The sequence below is a fragment of the Lissotriton helveticus genome, chromosome 3_1 (genome assembly GCF_964261635.1).
Source record: "Lissotriton helveticus chromosome 3_1, aLisHel1.1, whole genome shotgun sequence".
NCBI classification, from domain to species: domain Eukaryota; kingdom Metazoa; phylum Chordata; class Amphibia; order Caudata; family Salamandridae; genus Lissotriton; species Lissotriton helveticus.
In genome coordinates, this window is record NC_136061.1 from 1,103,970,098 (window position 1) to 1,103,996,849 (window position 26,752).

The 26,752-nt window shown below is 43.5% G+C and overlaps 1 protein-coding gene across 2 annotated transcripts in view; it reads right to left on the reverse strand.

The window, feature by feature from the left end:
* The window catches only part of TANC1 (tetratricopeptide repeat, ankyrin repeat and coiled-coil containing 1), a 770,747-nt gene that overhangs the window by 474,605 nt on the left and 269,390 nt on the right, over positions 1-26,752 (reverse strand). For both annotated transcript variants that reach the window (XM_078681701.1, XM_078681700.1), the window contains exon 3: positions 24,673-24,867. In XM_078681701.1, the coding sequence (XP_078537827.1) occupies positions 24,673-24,867 (195 nt within the window). The remainder of the gene's footprint in view (positions 1-24,672; positions 24,868-26,752) is intronic.

Here is a 26,752-nt window from a genome sequence, read left to right on the forward strand (position 1 = left end):
ATCACTGATGACATCACTGATGACATCTCAAATGACATCACTGATGAGATCACTGATGACATCATCCAGTGACTGTGTGTTTCTGTAAAGTTTAAATATGTTTTACATATTGAAGAATGAGTAGATGTATAAGTGTCTGGACGAAGGATTTAGTAGGTGCATGACTGAATGTATGAGTGAGTGATTAAATGTGTCTCACTGAGTGCATGGGTTAGTGACTAAACTGTCTTAATTTGTGCATCATTATGTCTGTTGTTCTGTAAACTGCTGCATGTGTTGATCAGTAGCTATATGATTAACTATATGGGTTATTGATTGATTGTCCAAGTATTTGTATAGGAGACTGAGTGTGTGTGGCTGGCTGGGAGGTGTGTGACTCTGTGCAGATCAATGTGTACTTGTATCAATGATTGTATAAGAAAGTAAGTATGTGTTAGTATATGTTTGAAAATGTAAGGTGCTCTATGTTTAACTGTATAGACAAGAAAATGGAAGTGTGATTGATTCTTTACAGGACTGACTAGGTGTGTGAGTAACTCCATGGATGAGTGGCAGAGTGTAAGTGTCTGTATAGGTGTATGAGTGCATATGATAGTGTTGTAAAGATGAGTGATTGTATGTATGAATGATTGTATGGGTGAATGAGTGAATGTGTGTGTAGACGTAGGAATCAGTGAGTACGTATGTAGTAACTAGTATTGGTGTGTCAATGGTTTCAAAAATTATACTCTGTATTTAACACTGGGTGTAACAGAGGTTATATTAAAACGTGAGGAGATGCATTGTATTGTCACATGAATGATAACATCAGTGATGTGGTCATTGATGTCAAATGAGATGTCATCAGTGATCTCATCAGTGATGTCATTTGAGATGTCATCAGTGATGTCATCAGTGATGTCACTGACCATGTCATGAATGATGTAATATGTGACATGATCAGCAGTGGATTGCGGGTGCGCGATATATAGTTAGTGCAACTAACTATATATGGAATTTCAATGGTTTTGTGTGAGTAAAATAAGGTTTTTTAAATGCTAATTCCTAACTATATATGGTGTATAACCTATGGTTTTTTCAGTGAATTTTCAAGGTTTTGTAAATGCTAATTCCTAACTATATATGGTCTATAACCTATGGTTTTTTCAGTGAATTTCAATGGTTTTTTAATAGCAAATATCATAAGCTGTCGAATGTCAAGTACGTGGTAAGTAAAAACATTTTCGTGTTTATGCACACTGATCTGCTTTGAATGCTGCCCCCCACCCCTCATTTCTATTAGGAGTACTCTCTCTTTGCAGATAGTGAAGGGTAGTTAACGCAGCCCTTTGCCCCCTTTGTAATCCGTCGTGCCTGCTTCTCTCTCCATTTGATTGATTGTTCTCTTTGGTTCATTCTCTATTTACAAACAAGCACAGAGTCGCAATACTCTGTTTAGTCTTTGCAGATAGCGAAAAATCGTGTAAAAAAACAAAAGGAATCGAGCAAAATCAGTAGGCCACTAATGGGATCTCTTTTTGACCTCGCTAAAATAGAAACATTAGGAACAACCTGTTGAAAATAGCAATGCGTATGTACATAAGCGGCGTTCATTTGTGTTCACAGTACCCCTTGTTGATTGTTTGAATCGAGCATTGAATTGTTCGAAGTTGGTTCTCTTAAGGATCTTCTCTGCCTGCAAACGAGGAAGAATAGGAATATTCTCTCTCCCTTTGCAGATAGTGAAGGGTAGGTAACGCAAGCCTTTAACACGTTGTACCTATTTCATTCCTCCTTGATTGATTGATTGTCCGAACATTGACTGTTTGGGAATTAGTTCTTTTTGGAGGTATTCCCTGTTTGCAAATAAACGTAGGAAAATCTTTGCAAGTAGTGAAAGGGTACGTAATGCGGACCTTTCTCCCCCGTTGTAATCTGTCATGCCTATCTACTCCCCACTGATTGATGCACCTGTTTCACCCGGACCATTTACTAGAGATACGTCATCTGGCCCGACCAGAGAGCACCCCTAGTGAAAAGGACATATGCAATAATAACGAAGTGATCACTGTATCCTGTTAACAGAAACTTTAGCATGAAACAACCTGGACAGAAAAGAATAGGAAAACGAAAATCAGTAGGCCACTGATGAACATGAACTTTTATTAAACAACGAACAAAGAAACGATAACATAACGTAATGATAAAACCTATTAATGTCCTAGAAACATGAAAACGTTAAAATATGCCAGTGGTGAGAGACCAGAAAAACAGTAAGAGAAACCAAATCACCCCTCGCTGTCCCACCGCCTGCCACGCCAAAAAAATCGATAGACTAGGGAAAATGCAAGTCAGTAGAACATCCGCCCCCACTCTGGAAACTTCCAAGGTGGGGCAGGGTTCCGGCTACGCCCAGCCGGGAGCAGCCCATATAAGGCAGGTCCTGCTGCCACGCCTCGGCCAGGAGATCCTAACGTAGGGTGTAGCCGGAGGAGAGGCCGAGGCCAGCGGGACCCGGCCAGGGGATTGCCTTTACAACGCTGAACAGTTGCAGGGGGGGGGGAATGTCTCCTCGACCCTCCCCTCTCTCTCCCAGTCCGGCCGCGGCGGCCCTTGAGAGTTGCAGGTACTCCCGCCACATGCTCTTCCGGTCCGGCCACCAACGGTCGGGGGGCCGAGGCCGACGGGATCCGGCTGCAGCCGATAAACCAAGAAACCCGTTCATGGGGCCAGAGCCAGGGGCGTCCGGCCGACATCTACCGGAAGCCCGGCCCGAAGACGGACGGGACACTTCTTCTTTCTTGAATAATGGCTGCAACAACACTGGGGGGGGATGTCTTGCACATGCCTCCGACCCCCCCCCCCCTCGTCCTCATCGCCTGGTCCGGCCATAACAAATCTCAAGCGAGACGCCGTGGGGTGCACTGGGAGGGAGAGACGGTGCGAACAGGCCTCTCCCGCCTCCCCAGGTGGAGGCTTCCCAGCTGCACCCTCAGCGCTCCAGGCGCACGGAAAAGGGTTCTTCCACTGTGGCATGCTGCAACGTCTCGCCCGGCAGGGTGGAGCCCGTCCGCTCATTTGACCCCGCGATCGCCACTAGCTACCGAACCCTCAAAATGGCGGTCGACCTGGCAAGAGCGGGCCCAGCATAAAGAAATGGCCCGGTCACTGGTTGACTCCACCACCGTAGTCCTCCACGACCTTGAAGATTCTAGAGGAGCCGCGGGAGTCTCCGACCCCCGATGGGGAATGACTGCCATGATCGCCCGTGGAGTGACGAAACTGTATCCGCGGGACGTCGGCGCTCCCATGCTGGCGCCAGCCTCACTTTGAATTACTAGAATCCTGCAGACCTCACTTCCGGTGAAAGCACAGTGTGACCCGGTAGGAAAAATTGTTGCACCCCCTCCCCTTTTTGACTGATAGTTCAAACCACCGATCCTTTCCTTTGCCCTTTTAACGGAACTTTGGACTGCCTCCCCCTCTTTTACATTTTCTAGAGAAAACAAAACATTAACCACTACATTAGCATAGCAGTTGACACCAGAACTGTTTTCAAATTGAAAACCAACAACATCTTCAACAGAATCCTTTTTGTTTCTGCTGTGACCCTGCTACAGCACAGGCATTGTCCCCAGCAGTAATTCTGCAATGCCGGTAAGAATAGCTGTGGTGCCTACTGGACTCACTCACCCCCGCGACGCCCCACGCCGTTATTTGCTGGGCGGCAACTTACTAGACATCACCTTCGTGCCATCTAGATTTCAGCGCGTTCTGCTGCCTTGGAACTATTCGCACAACAGACCGCTACTGACAAGAATATTTCATTATTGGTGCTGTCAATTTCAATAAATCTATTGGATAATTCAAAAGAAATTGCCACGGTCTCTTCGTTGTTTAAATGTTTTTACTGTTTTTGTTTTGTTGTATATATTTATATGTTATTAAAGTTTTATATTCCTACTACTTTGTTGGAGTGCTATATATTTTTAATGTGACACATAATTGTAAAAACTTTGATGTACAAAGAGTCATTCCTGGAATCTTCCGCTTCAGGCTCGGTCCCCTCCCCAATCACAATACAGGATGGTTTTCAGATAGTAGGAACACGTGTGGTGTGACGGATCTCATCGGGTGTGGGCCTTGATCTACTATAACTCCTTTGAAGAGGGGTGATTCTTTACAGCTAGGGCCATAAACTACATCTGCAGGGCTAGCTGATAGCCTGGACAATCGGACACAGAGGAAGAGGAGTGTCAGAGGGTGCGGTAGTGAATAGGGCGAAAGGGAGGTGTCGGGCGGGCACAGAGTGTGATTCTCAGGGAAGAGCAGCGCAGATGGGGGGAGGTTTATTGCCCATGCATAAGACAGAGAGCGGTGGTGACCAGTGCCTGGGGAAGATGCTTGCGAGGGTGAGGAGCCATGCTACGAATCGACAGCGTGCAGAGAGTGGGTCTGGTCAAGACATCTAAAATGGCTGCCGTGCACGACAAAAGTGTGGCATTTCAAAAAAGGCAAGATGGCGCAGACAATGTTTTTCAACACTTCCTCATTTCCTTCGAATCGAACGTTAACAGACGTTGGGGCATATTACCAAAATTAAGCGATATTTATCGCTAACGATGCTTACCAACAAATTTTTTACCACTAAGCATCGTCAGAAATTATCAAAGATAAACCTTGCTATTATCAAGGTTTATCGCAAATGCGATAATAAACGGCCGCAATGCATGAATATCGCTAAAAACTCAGCGATATTCATGCATTACCGAGCTAATGCTCTTAGCCATGTTATCCACCTCCCATTGGATAACATGGCTAAGAACTGCTCAGGGCAGGTGTTACTTTTTGGAGATATTCGCGCTTAGCGCGAATATCTCCAAAAGTTGGTAATAGGAGATAGATATCTTGCATGTTGTAATGCAAGTTATTGTGGTATATGGAACTCATACCATAATCTCTCAGGAAAGCAGAAACTGATCCTTTTGGGACCGCCTAAAAAGGCCTAGGGGGTGAGGAGTACTCTACTTTGCCCCCTTTTCACGTTCCGAACTATTTTATTTTACTCTCTTCTGTAATTACACAAAATAGCAGCGATAAGATGCATCGGAGACACACAGTGAGAGAAAGGAGGCCGGAGATGAAGAAGCGATGTCAAATACACATTGGAGATAATATAGTGGCAGAAGGGAAGTAAATATGAGTAAACTTACCATGTAACATAAAAATGTTGCACTCTATACTATAAGTCTCATTTTATACTACAATCACTTCGCTACAACCTCATAAATTAAAAATAAAAATGAATAATGTCTCAAACAATTTTTGATTTCTAAATATAAATTTATTCTTCAGAATTTTCTAAATTTGAAAGAACTAGTAACATGTCCTCATCAGCAATGTCCTCATGAAAAGTCTCCAATGATGATTCTTGTAACTCTATGGTCTCCAAACACTCGATAAATTCGCCATCAAGAGATTGATCAAAAAAATCATTCAAGTCATCTCCTCCTTGTGACAATATTTCATTATTGGTGCTGTCAATTTCAATCAATGTAGTGGAATCATTCAAGTCATCTCCTCGTGACAATATTTCATTATTGGTGCTCTCAATTTCAATCAATGTAGTGGAATCATTCAAGTCATCTCCTCCTTGTGACAATATTTCATTATTGGTGCTGTCCATTTCAATCAATCTAATGGAATCATACAAGTCATCTCCTCCTTGTGACAATATTTCATTATTGGTGCTCTCAATTTCAATCAATGTAGTGGAATCATTCAAGTCATCTCCTTGTGACAATATTTCATTCTTGGTGCTGTCCATTTCAATCAATCTAATGGAATCATACAAGTCATGTCCTCCTTGTGACAATATTTCATTATTGGTGCTCTCAATTTCAATCAATGTAGTGGACAATTCAAAAGAAATTGCCACGGTCTCTTCATTGTGAGCCATTTTATTTTGAAATTGCTTGCTGTAAATTGCAGAAAAAAATAATCACTTTCATTTATCGTTTTTAGTAATACATAATATAAAACTAACTTTATCAAGTATTTAGTATAACAGAAGGACTGCAAATAAATAACAGAAAACATTTTTCAAATTATCTTCAAGTGTACAACATAGTTCCCCTTACAAATTAACAACTCACCTTTTTAAAAGTAGGAGAAGTGTTAGTACTGTGTAAATCAAACACCAGAAATTCACCACCAAAAATTCCTCACAAATGTACCTCAGACAGTAGTATCACAAAATGGCTGTGGTTTCCTCTCATTTGAAATATATACATAACCAATTAACTTTCATCACACAAAAATACAAAACCAAAGTAACATTTTAATTGGTTCTAAATTTCAACACTTTCAAATGTGTTTTCCCCATGCAATTTTCCATAGGACATTTACATACGTCTACAGCCTGAATGGCTGAACGGAATTACACCAAACTTGGCAAAATGGTACATCAAACCTAAGAGGTCAGGAAGGATCTACTATGCCCCCTTATGGTCATTTCCCCCTTCGCTTTGGCCTCCTCTTGTCTCTCAATCCTACCGAGAGACAAGATGGCGGCCGCTACGGACTGTTTGGAATGTTGACAGACGCCGGAGAACCAATCAGCTTCGCAAAGCTCCGTAACGCGAAAAGTACGCGAAGCGGAGCGCTGTTACAGATATATATCTTTTTTTGAACGTTAATTTCTCAAAATCCACTGGAGCACATATATTGAGACCTAGCAAAGGCACATCGGGCTACCAGTCCCTAATATTTTGCCAAGTTTCGTGCAAATCCATTCAGCCGTTCGATTATTATTATTTTTTTTTTTTTTGCCCCGCGGAGCCCTTTTAAAACCTCCACATCAAACGTAGGGGGTCAGCGAGGATCTACTATTCCCCCTTATGGTCATTTGCCCCTTCGCTTTGGCCTCCTCTTGTCTCTCGATCCTACCGAGAGACAAGATGGCGGCCGCTACGGACTGTTTGGAATGTTGACAGACGCCGGAGAACCAATCAGCTTCGCTTCACAAAGCTCCGTTGCGCGAAAAGTACGCGTCCTGGAGCGCTGCCCGGTCCGCTGTTACAGATATATATCTTTTTTTAAACGTTAATTTCTCAAAATCCACTGTAGCACATATATTGAGACCTACAAAAGGCACATCGGGCTACCAGTCCCTACAATTTTGCCAAGTTTCGTGCAAATCCATTCACCCGTTCGGGCTAAAAGTGAGGCCAACCGCCCTATGGAAAACTCAATGTTAAAAACACGTTTTGGGACCCCCCTTTTTTCTCAGCCCCCCCTTGACGAACCCCCCCCCAAATTTTCAAGGGCTGCTCAGAAACAAAATGTGCCATTTTCCTGAAAATTTCAGCCAATTCCGTCCACAAACGCCAAAGTTATTAGACATAGAATTTTCAAAAAACCCATAGAGAAAAAATCCTAACTATATATACCTACTGGCGACCGCCAGTAGGTAATATATATATATATATATATATATATATATATATATATATATATCTCCACAAAGAGTTGCCCCCAACGGATGAGGCCCACACAGGTTGGTTGCTTTTCAATTTATTTGCAAGCTGCAGCAAGACAGTGCAGTCCATGTATGTAATAAATGATTAAGTAATAAACTGCAACAGGTATAGGTACCCGGGGAGGCGGGTGGGCGCATGTGAATCTACAGCTCGACATGCCAAGAACAGATGTCTACTGGTAAGTAACATGTTCCGTTCGAGGCATGTGAGCTGTAGATTACATGCTTTGTATTGACTATAAAGCAGTTTGATCCCAATGCGGTGGCTAACCTATAGCTGTTGCAGTTGTTTGAAAACATGATCTAAGTACTGCCTGGCCTACATTAGCTTGTTGTCTCGCTAACACATCTACACAGAAATGCTTGGTGAATGTGTGTACTGTAGACCATGTTGCAGCTTTGTAGATGTCTGCAATGGGAATGTTACCTAAAAAAGCCATAGCAGTCCCTATTTTGCGGGTGGAAGAGCCATCGGGGTATTGCTAATGTTATTTTAGCTTTTGCATAGCATGTATGAATGCATTTTACAACCCACCTTGCAATGCCAGATTTTGAGATAACATTGCCTTTGTGCGGTGGTTCAAAAGCCACGAAGAGTTGCTTTGTCTTACGAAAGGGTTTTCTCCTTTCAATGTAGTATAGTAAAGCTCTTATAACGTCTAATGTATGAAGAGTTCTTTCTGCTACAGTATCTGGTTGAGGGAAAAAAAGGCAACCCCACATATTGGTTTATATGAAAGGCAGATACTAACTTTGTTAGGAATTTGGGATTAGTACGAAGAACCACTTTGTCTTTGTTTAAGGTGAAAAAGGGTTCTTCAATAGTTAATGTCTGGAGCTCACCTAATCTCCGCAGTGATGTAGTGGCAATGAGGAAAGCCACTTTCCAAGTGAGAAATTGTAACTCACACTTGTGTAATGGTCGAAGGATGGGCCCAATAATCTGGTAAGGACAATATTGAGATTCCATGCTGGTGCAGGTGGAAGTGTTGAAGGAATTATTCTTTTTAGTCCTGTCATAAATGCTTTGATCACAGGCACTCTGAAAAGGGACACGTTGTCCGTCTTGCAGAAATGCAGCAATTGCAGTCTTATGAATGTGTAAGCTCGATTTGAGCATTGTAAGTGCAACAAATAGCAGATGATATTTTGTACTGAAGCTTTTAACGGGTTGATACTGTCGTTAATGCAGTAAATGACAAACTGTTTCCATTTGGCTTCATAGCAAGCCTTTGTAGTAGGTTTTCTGGCCACTTTAATGATATGCATACAGTCTGGTGGAAAGTTTAGATAACCAAACTCTATGACTTCAGGAGTCAAATCGCAAGGTTCATCTGCTTTGTATTTGGATGCCTTATGTCTCCATGGCTCTGAGTGAGGAGACTGGGTGTGAGGCGTAGTTTGTGATGCAGAACTACTGAAAGCTCTAAGAGGGTTGTGAACCATGGTTGATGGGCCCATGTTGGAGCAACCAGATTAGTGTTAGGGATGTTTGCTTGTGCTTACAAACCACTAATGGAAGGAGTGGGAGAGGGGGAAAAGCGTTGGCAAATATCCCTGACCAGTTCATCCATAGGACATTACCTTTGGATAATGGGTGTGGATACCTTGCAGCAAACCTTGGGCATTTTGCATTGTGGCGAGTTGCAAACGGATCTATTTGTAGAAAACCCAACATTTGGAAAAATGGGAGGAAAGCCTGAGGATGAAGTTCCCACTTGTGGATCTGTTGTCTTTGTCTGCTGAGCATGTCTGCGATTTGATTGCGTTCTCCTGGTAGGTGTTATGCTAGGAGATAGATGTTTTGATGAATGGCCCACCTCCAAATGCTCTGTGCAATGTGTGACAGTTGAAGAAAGTGTGTCCCCCTCTGTTTTTGTATAATAATACATAGCTGCTATGTTGTCTGTGCGGACTAGGACAGCTTTGCCTACACGGTGGGTCTGAAATGCTTTGAGCGCTAGGAATATTGCTAGCAGTTTCAGATGATTGATATGAAGCTGTTTTTGCTTCTGATTCCACAGACCTTAAACAGTGAGAGTCTGGAGATGAGATCCCCAATCTGTGAGTGATGCGTATGCTTTTAGGTGCGTATGTGGGATCGGGTCGATGAATGGCAGCCCCTTTGGATACATTTTGTGGGTTCCACCACTGCAGAGAGCAATGGGTGCAGCCGTCCATCAACACTAGATCTTTCAATTCACCCTGTGACTGATTCCACTGACGGGCTAAACATTCCTGCAGGGGATGCATAGAGCCTTGCATGTGAGACTATTATGATGCAAGAGGCCATCATTCTGAGTAACTGCTTGTATACTAGTGCTTGAAGGGAGTGATTGGATTGAAAGTGTGAGACCAGAGCTTGAATATTACTAATTCTGGCGGCACTTGGAAAGGCCAGAGCTTTTTGAGTGTCCAGAGTGGCCACTAAGTATGTTCGTGTCATTGACGCTGTAGATGTGACTTCAACAAATTGATCGTGAAGCCTAGACTAAGCAGCGGGTGCAGTGTGCTGTGTGTGTGTGTTGTAGACACCTTTGGTATGAATTATCTTTGATGAGCCAGTCGTCCAAGTATGGGAAGACATGGATGTTTTGTCTTCGCAGGTGAGCAGTGACTATGGGTAGGCATTTTGTAAACACTCCGGGAGCAGTGGTGACTCCGAATGGAAGCACTTTCAATTGGTAGTGTTTGCCCGCTACGACAAACCTGAAGTATTTGCGATGAGCGGGATGTACTGGAATATGGAAGTATGCGTTTTTTAAGTCTAGAGTAGACAAAGTCGCCTTGCTGTAGGAGAGGAAGGACCTGTTGGAGAGTGACAATATGGAAGTGATCCGAATGAATGTATAGGTTTAATTCTCTGAGGTCTAATATAGGCCTGAGAGATCCGTCCTTTTTGGGAATGAGAAAGTAAAGGGAGTACACGCTTGTCCCTTGATATTGTAATGGGACCAGTTCTATAGCTCCTTTTGCAGAAGAAACTGAACCTCTTGTTTGAGGAGGTGTATATGTTCCGGAGACAGGAATGTTTGGAGGGTTGGTGGTAAGCTCCAGGCAATAACCAGATTGGATAAGTTGTATTACCCATTTGTCTGAAGTGAAGGTATTCCAGACTTGGAGAAATTGAGAGAGATGTCCCCCGACAGGCGTGGAATGATCGAGGGAAGAGAAGACAAGTCACTGTTTATTTGTGGCTGGGGAAGTACGGGGTGTGTTTCTTTTACCTCTTCCCTTGTCATGGTTTCCTTGAAATCCTCCTAGAAAGTAAGCTCTTGAAGAGGGTGATTGATTGTAACCTCTAAATGGCATGGAGGAACTGTCTGTTTGCATGGTCTTTGAGCCTCCCCGTAAAAGGAGAGGAGAAAGGAAGCACGATTAGATGGTGTTTGTAAAGCTCTCATGGATTTGGTAACATCTGCATCTTTCTTAATTTTTTCTAATGAAGCGTCTACCTCCGGTCCAAATAGGTGATCTTTATTAAAGGGTAGGTTTAAGATAGATGCTTGAACCTTGGGTTTAAACCCCTAAAACCCTGAGCCAGGCATGCCTTCTAAGCAGAACGCTGGTGTTAATAGAATGTGCAGCAGTATCAGCTGCGTCTAGAGCACACCTGATGGAAGTTTCGGAAGGAAAATGCTACTTACCAGTATGCATCTGTTCTTGGCATGTAGAGCTGTAGATGTGTATACTTATGCATAGATCACCATGTGGTGTTGGGTTTGGATGTTTGCACTTTGTTTTTGTCTTGGAAGAAGTCTTTGTAGTCACAAGGTAGGCGACTCCTCCTCCAGATTGTTTTTGCCATGGAGGGTTATGATGGAGTTAGTAAGAATTAAAAAAGATGTCCATTTGTAATGTATGTAAGAAAGATCGTATTGGAACAGATAGAGGTATCCGGGGAGGCAGTTGGGCACATACAAATCTACAGCTCTACATGCCAAGAACAGATGCATACTGGTAAGTAGCATTTTCCATTCAAGGCATATGAGCTGTAGATCGTATACTTATATATACTATACAGCACTTATCCTCTAAGCGGTGGCTACCTGTATCTGTTGCAGTCGTTTGAAAAAGTGTTCTTAGTACAGCCTGGCTCACACTAGCTTGTTGTTTTGCTTGCACGTCTACACAATAGTGTTTTGTGAACATGTGTGGTGTAGACCAAGTTGCTGCTTTACAGATGTCATCTAGGGGAATGTTTCCTAAGAATGCCATAGATACCCCTAGTTTACATGTGGAGTGAGCTCTAGGGGGAATGGTTAATGTGCGTTTGGCTTTAGCATAGCATATTTAGATGCATTTAACAATCCACCTTGCAATCCCTGTTTTTGAGATAGGATTGCCCTTATGAGGTGGGGAGAAAGACACAAAAAGTTGTTTAGTCTTTCTAAAGGATTTTGTTCTTTCAACGAAGTAAAGTATCGATTTTTTCACGTCTAGCATGTGAAGAGCTTGTTCTGCTACTGAGTCTGGTAGAGGGAAAAACACTGGGAGTTCTACAGACACAACTTTAGGTAGACATTTTGGGTTAGTTTTGAGAACCACTTTGTTATGGTGAGTTTGTAGAAATGGTTCTTGTATGGTTAGTGCCTGGCGTTCACAGACTCTACTGAGAGAGGTGATGGCAACCAGGAGAGCTACTTTCCAGGTGAGAAATTGTAATTCACATTTATGCACAGGTTTAATGGACTCATGAGTCTGGTAAGGACCACATTTAAGTTCCATACTGGAGCGGGTGGAACTCTAGGTGAATTATTCTTTTGAATCCTTCCATAAAAGCTTTGATAGCTGGTACTCTAAACAAAGACAAGTGTTGTCTGTTTTAGAGATAAGCTGCTATAGCAGCGAGATGTAGTCTAATGGATGTATACCCTAGGTTGCATTGTTTTAGATGCAAAAGGTAACAGAAAATGTTTTGAATAGAAGTATCTAGTGAGTTGATTTTGTTGTTTGTACAGTAAATTACAAATCTTTTCCACTTTGCGGCATTGCAAGCTCTAGTGGTAGGACGTCTAGCCTCTTTAATGATGTTCATGCAGGCTTGGGGTAGATTGAGGTAGCCAAATTCTAAGATTTCAGGTGCCAGATAGCAAGGTTGAATTGACTGGGATCTGCAAGTCTTATCTCTCCATGGTTCTGAGTGAGAAGCTTGGGTGAGAGGCGTAACCTTTGATGAGGAACTACTGATAGTTCCAAAAGGGTTGTGAACCATGGCTGACGGGCCCATGTGTGAGCAATCAGGATCATTATAAGGGAATGCTGTTTGAGCTTCCGAACCACTAGCATAAGGAGAGGCAGAAAAGCATAAACAAATTTGCCTGACCAGTTCATCCATAGCGCATTGCCTTTGGACAATGGGTGTGGATACCTGGATGTGAAGCTTGGGCATTTTGCGTTTTGGTGTGTGGCGAAGAGGTCTATTTCTGGGTGGCCCCACATTTGAAAGAATGGAAGCAGAACTTGAAGATGAAGTTCCCATTCGTGGATCTGCTGTCTCTGACGACTGAGCAGATTTGCAATCTGATTGTGTACTCCTGGGAGGTGTTCTCCAAGGAGATATATGTTCCGAGGAATGGCCCATCTCCATATGCTTTGAACTAGGTGTGAAACCTGCAGAGAGTGTCACCCCCCCCCCCCTTTTTGTATGTAATACATTGCTGTCATGTTGTCTGTACGGACCAGGACAGGTTTGCACACGAGGTGGAGTTGAAAAGATTTTAACACTGGGAAGATCGCCAACAATTCCAGGTAATGTATGTGGAATCGGTTTTGTTGAGGGGTCCACATGCCCTGAATGGTATAGGTTTGAAGATGAGCTCCCCAGCCGGTGAACGATGCGTCTGCGGTTAGCACGATCTGTGGAACTGGGTCGAGAAACGGCTGCCCTTTAGAAAGGTTTTGTGTTTTCCACCACTGCAGAGAGTGATGGGTGCGGTTGTCTACCAACACCAGATCTGTTAGCTGACCTTGAGTCTGGTTCCACCGATGTGCTAAACACTCCTGTAAGGGGCGTATTTGGAATCTTGCATAAGGGACGATGAGAATGCAAGAGGCTATCATCCCGATTAGCTGCATGAACACTCAAGCTGGTAACGAATGATGAGGCTGAAATTTTGACAGAAGAGCTTGTATGGTGGTTATCCTGACTGGGCTGGGGTATGCTAGAGCTTTTGAAGTGTCTATGGTAGCCCCTAGATATTGTTGTATGCTGGACGGTTGGAGGTGGGATTTGGTGAGGTTTACCGTGAATCTCAAGTCGTGAAGGAGTTGGATTGTTTTGTGTGTGTGTTGCACACAGCTGCTGGGTGACCTGGCTTTTAAGAGCCAGTCGTCCAGATAAGGAAAGACATGAATCTGCTGCCTTCGTAAGTGGGCCGCAACTTCTGCGAGACACTTGGTGAAGACTCTGGGTGCTGTAGTCACCCCGAGTGGGAGGACTTTGAATAGGTTGTGTTGTCCGTCTATGACGAACCTGAGAGATTTACTGTGAGCGGGGTGAATGGGAATATGAAAGTAGGTGTCCTTTAAGTCCAGAGTGGACAGAAAGTTACCCTGTTGAAGGAGTGGGAGCACCTGTTGGAGAGTGACCATGTGGAAGTGATCCGACTGAATGTAGAGGTTTAGGGGTCTGAGGTCCAATATAGGCCTGAGAGAGCCGTCCTTTTTTGGAATTCGGAAATGGAGGGAGTAAACCCCTGTGCCTTGATGAGGCAAGGGGACTGGTTCTATTGCATGTTTTTGTAATAGAAAGAGAGCCACTTGTTTGAGAAGTGTCAGATGTTCCGAGGACATTGGACGTTGTCTGGGAGGAATATCTGGGGGAGTAGAGGGGAGTTCCAGGCAATAACCATACTGGATAATTTATCTTACCCACTAGTCTGTTGTGATTGAATTCCAGACAGGTAGGAACTGTGAGAGACATCCCCCGACAGGAGTGGGATGATCGGGGGAAGTGCAGGGAAATCACTGTTTGGTGGTAGAGGAGTCACGGTTATTGTTGCCGCGACCTCTTCCCTTACCATTGTTGCCTCTGTAGCCTCCGCAAAAGTATCCTTTGGAGGAAGTTTGAGTGGGGCGCTTATAGGAAGAAGAGGGATGTTCTGAGCAAATGGTTTTGGAGCCAGCCCTGTAGAAGGAGCGGTGAAAAGAACCTCTAGGGGAAGGGATAAGTAAGGCACCCATGGACTTAGCAGTGTCCGCATCTTTTTTTCATCTTTTCTAAAGATATGTCAACTGAGGGCCCGAAAAGATGCTCTTGATCAAAGGACTAATTAAGAATAGACGATTGCACCTCTTGTTTGAATCCGGAGACCCCGGGCCAAGCTTGCCTGCACAACAAAACGCTAGTGGTAATGACACGAGATGCGGTATCAGCCGCGTCGAGCGCACATTTAATTGAGGTGTTTGTGATCAATTTCCCCTCTTGTAGAAGGTCACTGGCTTTTTATTTGTACTGGTCAGGAAGGTGTTGCATGAGCTTTTCAAGCTCAACATAGTGCGCCCTGTCGTACCTGGCCAATAAAGCTTGGGCATTGGCAATCCGCCAATGATTCGCAGCCTGTGACGCAGTACGTTTACCAGATGTGCCTATCAGTTTGGACTCCTTATCAGGAGGGGGGGTGTCGCCTGTACTCTGTAGTTTGCCCTCTTGCGTGCATTAGACATCACAAGATAATCTAAAAGGACTGGACCTTGAATGTAATTAGGGTCATTGAGAGCTCCCTTATACTTTTTGTCTACCCTGGTGTTGAGAATTCTGGCTTGACAGGGTCTTTAAACACTTCTGAAACATGTTTGAGCATGCCCTTTAGCATTGGCAGGGTGTGCGTGGATTTTTGCGAGGGTGCACCGGTTTCAAGTAAAAAATCTTCCTCTAAGAGATAAGAATGTAACGGTACCCTGTGGTATTGGGCAGCCCTATTGATTAGTTGCGCAAACCCAATATTGTCATAGGGTGGTGATGGCCTGGATGGATAAGGGTCCAGGTCATTATGTGGGTCGGGATCTGTGTTGTAGTCTTCCCAAGGGTCTACTTCATGTGGGATGGTATGATCATGATGATCCCCATCTGGATCTATATTCCCACCCCCATCGGCATCCTCATCATCTGGTGTTTGAGGTGAAAAAGTATGTTGTGGGGAGTGCGGTGGAGAAATTGAAAGATTTGGATCAGCTGGAGAAGGAGGCGGCGAGGTGTTAGTACTTATCTCCTTTCACTTCAAAGGTATTTCAGGTTCCTCTGAAGTGTCCAGTTTTCTCATTTTTGGAGGTTTGGCGACGACTTTGCCAGTCTCTGGGTCGATAAAAAGAGTTTTTTGTTTTGGATCCGAAAAATCAGCTACAGTGTCGGTGTGGGTAAAATTTCTTTTTTCAGTGCCGAAGATTTTGGGTCAGAATGTTGTTTGGACCGAGTTTCTGAGGCTTTTTGCTTGGGCTCCTTAGGTTTTGTAGGAGTTTGTGGCTCCGAGACTTTTTTCAGCTCTGACGTTTTTTTCGGCTTCGAGGCCGTGTTCGGCTCCGAAGATTTTTTCGGTTCCGACTGTTTGTCTTTGTTTTTTTTGTTTGTTTTTTTTTGTCCTCATATTCGCCCTTGGTAACCATGTAATGACGGAGAAGTATAGAAGATGACTGAGGCACTGGCCCTGGTAAACTGGGGGGGATTTAAATGGTACCTGAGAGCGTATCCCACAATGCCACGCCTCCCAACTTTGTCCTCATCTAATGGTACCGACAGGGTTGGTGAACTGCTATGCACAACCCATTTTATAGCCAGAGTCGCATATATAGGGTATGTAAAGCAAAAAGGGATTAAAAGAACAAATGATCCATCCAAGCAGCACAATCATAGGACTTGGGGTGGGGGGGGCTGGGGGGGGGGTGGAAACCCACAATGTTCTAGCCTATAATTACCAGTTCAAAAGTAGCCAAAAACTCTTTTTGTGTTGGTTGCCTACTCTAGCCAGATCTAGTTTGGACATCTGTAACATCGCTGCTCGCCAATCTGTATAGAGAGGAGGAGTCTTGTCTTTCCAGCATTTACAAATTTCTCTTCTAGCTAATAAACAACTATAAAAGACCAGTTTTTTACTTATACCTTCAATCCCGGGTATAATACCAAAGAAAACTAACGTGGGGCAGGGACTGACTTGTAGATCAATTGCTAGTGAAAGGGAAGCACAGATTTCATTCCAAAAAGATGTTATATAGGGACACTCAAAGAACATGTGTGTATCTGATGCTGCTACTAAACCACATCTGGGGCATGCGACCTGAGCATTATTGGTGAACTTTGATAAGCGTAGTGGAGAGTAATACGCTCTATGCAGTGTCAACAAGTGGTTCCGACGAAGCCAAGAAGGTTTTACAGTCTCCCCTAGAATCTTAAATGATTTGAGCCACAAGCCCTCTACATCAGTATTAGGTATATATGTTTCCCAAAGGGAGTGGGGTAGCAAGAATTCGCCATCAATCTCGTCTTGTATAAGGTTATACCAAAATGTTATCTCTTTTTTTTTAAATGGAGGTTTGTCCATCAGATAGGATACTAGATTGTGATCAGCACCTAATTTATGCCTACCCCTTCCTAGGCTGTAAGCTTGGGACCAACTCTGGATTTGAAGATATTTAAAGCGTGAAAAGCAAGTTCCTATTATTGAGCTCAAGGTCTCCCATGGAAGTAATACTCCATCAACAAACAGGTCCCCCCAAGCTGAGATCCCAGCCTCTCTAACTGGGAGGGCTAAACTGTCTAAAAGCCAAGATGGAGCACCTGGCGAGTCCCATAACGGGGCCCGACTCTGATAATAATCCAAATTAAGTGTGCGTCTTAGATTTGTCCACGTTCTAGCTAAGTCCCTCAGCACCTTTAACTTGACCTTCTTAAAGTATTTTGGGTCCCCAAATTTTAACAGAAAGTTTGTTGGCCCACCGACTGTTTGTCTTTGGTATGTTTCGGCGTTGGGGCGGTCTTCGGTGCCAACAAAGAAGGGCGTGGCACATCTTTGATCTTGTGCTTCGGTGCCGAAGGTGACTTTTCGGAACCGGAATGGGGCTGGCTCGAGCCCGAGCCGGAAGGCCTATCTTTAGGTTTCATAGCCAGGCCGGAGGGCGGGGTGTCTGAAACATGTTGCCGGTATCGAAGCGAGGGCGCTACTGGAGCCTTAGGTTTGGGTTTTGGAGTGGGGTTTTGGTACTCACGGACCACTGAGCCGGGGTGATTGTCTCCTCTTCGACGTCGGAGCCGTCGGCCTCGGAGACGGAGATGTCTTTTTCATCACCTTGTTGCTCAGGCTGGACATTGGGATCTGCTTCGAAGATGTCTGGAATCGAGCTGCTTCCACAAGACATTTAGTGACACGAGCCCGATGGCCACGGTTGGTTTTCTTCTACCTGAAAGATGCACAGGCCTCGCAGTTCTTGTCTTCGTGCTCCGGGGAGAGGCAGAACTTAGCACCACACATTTTATAAAGGGAGTCCTTTCCATTGACTGCAGGCATGGTTGGCGTGGATAGGCCCAACGGCCCGCGTCGAAGATCAAGGTCGAGGAGTTTGTTTTTAAAATGCGCTTCGAAAGGGAAACGCAATCGAGACAATACCGTAGAGTGGAGAGGAATTGCACATCGAAGGGGGGGTTCGAAACCGATGTCGACCCAGAGCGCAGCAAATCACATCCAAACCCGATGGCAGAAAAAAACAATCTGGAGATGGGAGTGGATGCCCATGCACACTATCGCCCTAAGGAGGAGTCACCTACCTCGTGGCTACAAAGGCCTCTTCCAAGACAAAAACAAAGTGCAAACATCCAAGCCCAACACTAGATGGTGATCTATGCATAAGTATACGATCTACAACTCATATGCCACGAACATGAGTTTCCCTTCTTGGATTAAATCATGTGCCTTTGCTTTGTGCTCATCTGGCAAGAATTGGAGCAATTGTTCCAATTCATCATAATGAGCTCTGTCATATCTAGCTAACAGAGCCTGGGTGTTAGGGATACGCCAAGTACTGGCTGCTTAACTTTGATTCCTTATCAGTAGAAGGGGCATCTTCTGTAGTTTGTGAATCTGCCAGCTTACGAGCATTTGAAACCACTAAGGATTCTAATGGAAGTTGACCTTTGATGTAAATTGGGTCTGTAGGTGCGGCTTTAGACTTTTTGTCTACTCTTGGAGTGATAATTCTTGCGCGCACTGGGTCTTCAAATAGGTTATCTGTATGTTTACGCATACCCTTAAGCATAGGCAGCGCACGTATTGTTTTTTGTGAAGAACTTAAGGTTTCGAATAAAAAGTATTCTTCAAGAGCCTCTTTGTAGAGCTGCACTCCATGGTATTGAACAGCTCTGTAGACTAGCTCTATAAACCCTATGTTTTGGGCTGGTGGAGAAGGTTTTGAAGGGTATGAATCAATCGTCATTGTCAGTATTTGGATCTGTAGCATAATCGATTCAGGGGTCAGGATTACTGTCCTCTGGTTCATCTCCATCTCCGTTCCTATCATCCTGGTGATCAGGTGATTGTGGTGAATATGTGGGTGTAATAAGTAAATTTGGATCCATTGGTGAAGAAGGTGAAAGGGGAGGTGGAGAAGTATTAGTACCCTTATTCTTTCTTTTGAGAGAAATATGGTAAGAGTCCTTGAGTTCTGGCTTGCGTTTTGCTGGTAGCTTTGCGTAAAGATGCCAAGTCTTAGGGTTAATGACTAGTTCTTTTTGCTTTGGGTCTGTGATGGAAGGCGGGACATTCAACTGAGGCTCTTTGGATGGAGGACCAGCTGTTTATTCTTTAGGTGGCAGAATTTACGGTGCCAAGATTTTTGGTGCAGAGGATTTCGGATCCGAAGATATTGGTTCAGATTTCGGTGCAGAGGATTTTGGTTCAGTGCCTGAAAGTGGTCGACTCGGCCCGCGATGGATGGATTTGGCGTATGTTCCAGTGCCAGACCCGAGGGCGGGGTGTTGGAAACTTTCTAGGTGGCGACCTTGGCCCGAAGGCAGAGGAGGGCCCGGAGCCTTTCTTATGGATAATATTTGGGTCAGGGGAATATTTTTACTTGCGGTACGTTGACCCTGCGTGATGTCCGCTTTGAAGATTTTCTCGTCGAAGTCTTCTCCAAAAAGATCTGGAGCAGAGACGCTGCGTTGTGGATACATTTCGGGATGTCGAGCCCGATGGTCACGTAGGGTCTTCTTGGATCGAAACGATCGACAGGCTTCGCAGTTCTTTTCGTTGTGTTCTGGTGACAAACACAAGTTGCATACTTCATGCACGTCGGCGCGGGGGTACTTAGCGTGACACCAGGGACAGCTTTGGAATGGAGTCCGTTCCATCTACTGCGAGCTGGCCCAACGGGGTTAGGCCCAACGGCTTTCCACAAAGTTTTCGACCAAAGTTTTTGAATCGATACTAAACGCGGAGATGGAAAAATGCAATCGACAAACAATACCGTCGAGGGTAGTGGATTGCGCACCGAGGGGTACGGAAGGACGGTGTCAGACAGGAGCGCAGCAATACATGTCCAAACACGATGGCGGAAAAAAACAAACTAACAATGGAGTCGAAAGGAGGAGTCACCATACCTCGTGACTGGAAAATACTTTTTAGAACAAAAGAACTTGCAAGCATCCGGACCCAACACTAGATAGTAGGAGTATGCCAAGCATGTGATCTACAGCTCACATGCCTTGAACATAACCTTTTAGCTCATCAGGTTTTTCTTGGAGTTTCACTAAGATTAAATAGTTAAGACTTCGATTCACTAACTCGATTAGTGAGTCAATAAAAATACATTTTGATGACATTATTAAAAAAGAACTAGAGTACCTTATTTTTAAGTGGAGTACGTTATTCCCATCCTGGTGTGGAAGGTTTAATTCCAATATAAAGATTGTGTTTTCAATAGCAATATATCTCGCCTCAATGATTTCTAATAATATACCAATGTACCTATAAATTATTAAACTTTCTTTGGAATAACAAAAAATCCAGATAAGCAATTTCACATATCAGGATGACCAAATTTGAGGAGGGAGTTAATTTTCCTTATTGTAAAACTTACCATACTGGTCTCTGCTTAGCAAGCTGCATATTTGTTAATATTTGTCTCGCTTCACCAGAAAACTATTTGTTTTGAAATTGAGTCTTCTTTCATTCCCCCTTACTCTTTTATAGAACTTATATATTTTTTACATGGAGAGCCCCCAGCCTATCTTTGCCTGTCCTTGTCTTCAACAGTAACGTTTTAAAAACCCTTCTTAATTTCAGATATTCAAAATAAGTCTTTCACTTACTCCTCTATTTGGTGTAATAGAGATATTAAATGAAAAAATAGACCACCATTCAGAAAATTTTAGAGAAATTAAGAACTTATCTGGGTTCATCATTTAGTGGTAGACGAGAAACGTGTGGATTTTAATAGTATGCAAGAGGTTTTTCAATTAACTAAATTTGTTTGATAAGCAATATAATTCACTTATTGAGACAATCTCCAACTATCTCTCAACGGTTTCTTCTGAAACATTCCCTATAATTCATCATTGCTTCAATTACTGACCTCAATAATTTACAAGTACCTTAACTTAGCTGATCTTAGATCCAAATCTAAAATTGAATTACATTGGGAAAAAGGTTTTAATGTTTGTTGGTCTGTAGACTTCAGGAATAAAATGTAATTAACATTTTTAAACCATCCCGTGCAGCTAACACTACCCAGATGTATTTCATTTATAATCGTCTTTCGTTTACTCCTACATCCTTAACACAGTTCACCGGTGGTGATTCTTTCATTAAATATTGCTCTTATAATGAGACTCAAAGCATATGTTATTTTCTTGTTCTTACATATACAGGAGAAAATATGGTCTCAGACAAATATTTTTCATGTTAATATTTCATTTCACACTTCGGTTTCTCCAACCCAGCTGTGTTGCACAGCCATGTTGGAGAAATAGCACAGGCTCGCAGGCACTGTCTGAGTGGCAAACCAAGTTGCTCACACCAATCTTGGTGATGCTCTCATGGAGTTGAGCAGTGCCGAGAATGTGTGGGGAGCCTGTGATAGTGTCCCAGGGCATGCCGGGACACCATCAGGGGAGAAGAGGAGCACCGAGGCAGCTGGAAGCATCGGGACAGATACATTTTTCAAAAACATATAATTATTTCCCTAATCCCGTCCTGTCCCCCTTCCTCCCTCAGCCCTCATTAGAGTTTTGCAGCGACAGCCACTGCCCTCTAATGGAAAACCTCCAGTTCCACTCACTGCATTGTGTGTGTGACTGCTCTCTCCAGTAACTTCTACCTATGGGAATTCATCTTTGCTTCGTGTCTACACCTTTTATGAACTGGCTAAGCCAATTCTGGCCCCTGGCTTGTCCTTGCCCCCACGCCACGTTCTCCCTCTGTCACGCCTGCCAGCTCGCCAGACGAATTGCGCTGTCCGACGAAGATGGCCGCCCCATACTGCGCATGTGCACGGGAGTCAGGCAGGATCTTAAGCCTGACTTCCCCTCTGTTTGATGCTTTGCGCTCTAGTTTTTCGGGAACCTGGCGTTGCATCACTTCCGCAGAGACGCCCGTCACTGTACCTCATTGAATCCTGCGGTTCGGAGCCGCGAGTCCGAGTTACCTGATCCTGTAATTATCTTGTGCCTTATCTTCAGTTGGGGGCCGTTACGCTACTTCCCTTCAGCGATATCCCCCCTTTCCGCCTCCGTTTGCTCCTTTAAGACGGACCCAGAATTCCCTGTTCCTTTGCCTTCCTCTTGCCGGCTTACCCGTTCCTCTGGAGCCTCAGCCTGCGTCTCGCGGTTCCGCCCACCAGCCGGACTTGTGTTCCGTCGGTTGGCCGGACTAGCTGGGAGCAGGCGGGGGTCGTTCGGAGTGTAATGGTGCTTAGGGGGAGTTCGCATGGGGATTTCGCATGAGGATTTCCCTTATCATTTTTCCCCTGTTACGATTAATTTCAACTCCTGGGCATTCCAGAAGAGTGGCAGTCATCACAGTATACCGAAGACAATGACCGGGTAAAGCGTTTTAGCGCTGCTATATCCAATTATTACTTTTGATTGTTTCAACTATCTATTTACGTTGGTGATACTGTCTTTGTAGTTGTCTTAATCCTGAGATTCGAGAACTAGACACGATCCTCTACACAGCTGTACCCTGACATGACAAAGTAAGAGACAAGTAGTATCTAGAAACCTTCATCACCTATTGCATTGAAGAGAGGTAACAGTCTTTCTTCCACCCAGGCAATGAGCACTTCTTTCAAAATCATTGAAGAGAGAAATATCACACTAAAGTTCGAGTAGGACATTGCATATCATAAGTATTGAGGTGAATATACAGACATCACAACATTTATTGTGCATCATTGTTTATTCTTCTTTATTAACCTGCACCCATTCTTTCTAGCTGCTGCTTCCAATTGGAGAGTACCAGTCCGTGGAGTCTTGTTTTTTACCCTGCCTTCCCTTGTTTTGTTCCCTCCTTTCCCTTCATATCACTGTTGTGTTCTAGAGCTTGATAGACACAGCTGGTGTAGAAGGGAGGGGCTTGGTTTGTCTTCGGTTCCTGGCACTCCTGCGGAAACGGCTTGTGGATCCTTACACCCTCATATTGCCTACCCTATTGCCTTCCTCCTCTTGAACAGACTTGAATGCTTCCTTAATGGGACAAGACTAGTTCTTTCTCTCAAGTCTCTTAATTTGATCCCAGCCGTCCCCATCTTCCTGACCCAACCTTCAAGACTCAAAGGTGCTCTCTTCAACATCCATTCATTTAATTTACAAGCTCATTTCATGTGCACCTTCATTCTCTTCACTGTCAACACTTGGCTCACTTGGACTCCACCACTTTTCTTCCACATATTCTCCATATGACTATTCCATCAAATACTTAAATGACCACACCTGGGCTGGTAGCATCACTGTGCACTATTTCTCGGTCTCGGTGCAACCTCTCACTTTTCATATATGCACTACTGGCTAGGTCCACAACGGACTACCAGAAGCAGGAGTGAGAGGGCTTTTCTTTGCCGAGCTGCAGCCACCATCCCCATACTCAACAGGCCAAGATGAATGCAAGGTTAGTACATCCTCAGACGAGAGACTTGTGTAAGCTGGAGCTACAAATAATGTGAATGCCATTCAACTGGACACCATAACTGTTATTTAAAGTGCTGCAAAACAGTAAAACCTGCAGTCCAATTTGGCGAATTGGACTATGTGTGGTATACACATTGGATGTGATTGCAGGTGGCACAAACTCTCCATATCTATGCGACATTTCCCCCTGTCAGGCAGAAGAAACCTGGCGCAGTTATTTGTTTTTCTGTTAGTATCTATTTCTGTAATTCATTCTATGTATGAGCACTGGCATGTTCATGCAAAAATGTTGATGGCCATTTTTGTTATCCTTCATGCATACTGTGGGTGCCCTTTGAGGCATTCTTTTTGCCTTGACTGTCCATAATAAAATTATGTTGTGAGAAAAAGAAAACATGCAGCCACACATGCTATAAAAAATACAATCTACAGCCACAAAAGATGTAAAATGGTACAGGCTAAGAAAGCTGAACAGCTGCTCAGTGTTCAATACAGAGTGAGATGGGAGATTACCAGCATCTGTGAAAGAATGTTTGCAGAAGCAAGGGGAGTACCAGAAGAACGTAATACTATTAAGTCACTGTGCAAATCAATTTAAAAATGTTCATAAATTCAACTGGTCGATACAAGAGTAAAAATAATGATATTTATTAAAACTGATAGAGTAATCATTTTACCAAAAAGGCGTGCTTCGATTGGAGGCAAAAAATGTAGACAGACCAGATATACAAGGAAAGGTTTCAGTAAATTTAATAAACAGTACAAGAATTTTAATTCAGTCAGTTGAAAGATAAAAGCAGAGAAGTAGTAGGCGGAAAGATGGTTTTTGATGATGTAATTGACCAATCCCGTGTGCAGGACATGTGATGACAAGAGGGTACAGCCAAGACGTTAAAAATGTTAAGAACATGAAGACAAGCATATGATCAGGTTACCTATGCTTTCATGCGAAATAATGAGACCAACTGCTCATCGTTTTAGAAAATGACCACATCGCTGACTACTTTGGCAAAGCAGACCGTGAAATTGAGCGAATAAATCTTACCTGGAGATTTTTTATTTGATCGCGATGGCATGGAGTAGGGCTGACGTGGCAAGAGTGGCGATGAAGGCAATGACATTGAAACCCCTTTAGCTATACTCATTCTGAACAGGTCGTCTGGTGTAGAGGTTCTTCTACCCATTAGGTAATCGGGATTGTGACCAGGAATAGTAATAACTTGAGATGCATTTTCCTCACCTGTTGAAAATATAGCACATATTTTAGAATATTTATCAAACGCACACAAAAGGGACTGGAAATTTAGTAAAATCCCTCAAAACGTTTAAAGACCACATGTCTGAACTCGGAAATTACTCTAGAAGTCTATGCTAGTCTATGTTTAGAGTAGATTTCCTACTTTTAAGAGGTTCACAAAAAAATGCCATGACATTTATGAGACAGTCACAGATTTACAGAATTACTTCAATGCACAATATGTTAAGCTTTTGGAACAGCCACCAGCTGAAAAATATGTCCTGCGTGCCCCCAAATGTGCAATTGCACACAATTTTTTTGTCTTTTTAAAGAGGGCTGATATTGTTCCCTGTGGACAACCCCCCACACCGCTATCCCTATCAAAAATTAGGAAGTGCCTTCCTCATCTCCTCAGTACAAATGCGCTTACACCATCTTATTACAGGAGAAACGTTGTGTGAGCTTCCAAGGTGAAAACTACACGCAAAGAGTGACCATGAACGCTTCAAATTAGTATTGGTTAGTGTTGTAAGAGCATCACTCCCATCTCTACCCCCCACCCCCAAAAAAGGCCACAATTCCACTTTTAACGTACAAATGGAACACACTGGTACATTTTTCGCAATAGCTATTCTGTAAATTATGATGCCTAAGTTACATTTGTAAAATTCTGTTTTACACACAACTGGGATACAGGTGCACCAAAACCTCTCTGAATCAAAAAAATAGATTCAAGTAAATGTAGACAGGCTCCCCATTAATTATTAATGTATCTGTGTGATGCAAAGATACTGTATGAAGCTTTCAAAAAGAGACTACTTCCAAAAGTTGACAGATTGGTACGGTTTATACTGCTGTACCCAATAAGCTGGCATTTATATTGGAGAAAAAAAATCATACTACATTGGTACTTATTTTTGCAGGAAGCATAAGAGAACAGAGACTAGGGCACCATTAATTTATTTACCACTTGTAAGTATCACACTTCCACCATAGTATTAGGGAGCTTTACATGAAACGGATTAAATTACATAAGAACAGACAGAAAAACAATGAGCATAAAAAAGCCGCAGTTACAGCATGGGAGCATGGCAGGAAGCCAGACAGCAGCTGGATAAATATTTGGGCACAGATTATGGAAGAGAGGAGAGGTGTGATTCGTCCAAGTCAAGGTGGAATAGGTGAGGCTTCAGTCGTTTCATGAACCTGAGAAGGTTGGACAGAGTTCGAATATCAAGCGGCGGAGCAACCCACGCATAGATTGCAGCACCGCACCAGAGAAGGAGGTTTCTATGCAAACTAGTTTCAAAGATCCAGAGGCGTTGAGCTTCTGAGTACTCTTAGGCAGTCTGACAAAGGGAGGTGCTTAACAAGGTATGGGTTTGGTTGAAAGCCAGGCAATGTTTTCACACAGGAATGTTCTGCAGGTCTTTACCTAAAATAATCATGAGCCACGGTGGCTAGTTTGTCCTTTTCTGTTGACCAAACAATGAATCAAGCTGGTCGGAGGTGAAAATTGCCAAATGCTAGTAGCTGTGAGTGTTTTTACTAATAATCCGATTTGGCTATGTAATCTTTATGCTTTTTAGCCACACAACAATTTTCTATCCGGTCTATGGCAATGGCAACGAGTCATACATGGGTGGAACCAATATAGAATATTGTGCAAAACTAGTGGTTTTGAGGTTTACCTAACTGTTACTCAAGACTCAGTCAAGACCAAAATAATCAAGGACTTTCCTCATTCCCCATCCCAGTAAAAGTCAAGGTCACAACTAGCGAGAAGATAATAAAAGATATATTATAATTTACCTACAGGGGATCAGACTGCCATGAGGGCATTTTCAGGGTGGGCCGGAGACAGGGGAGATTATGCATGGTTTGAACA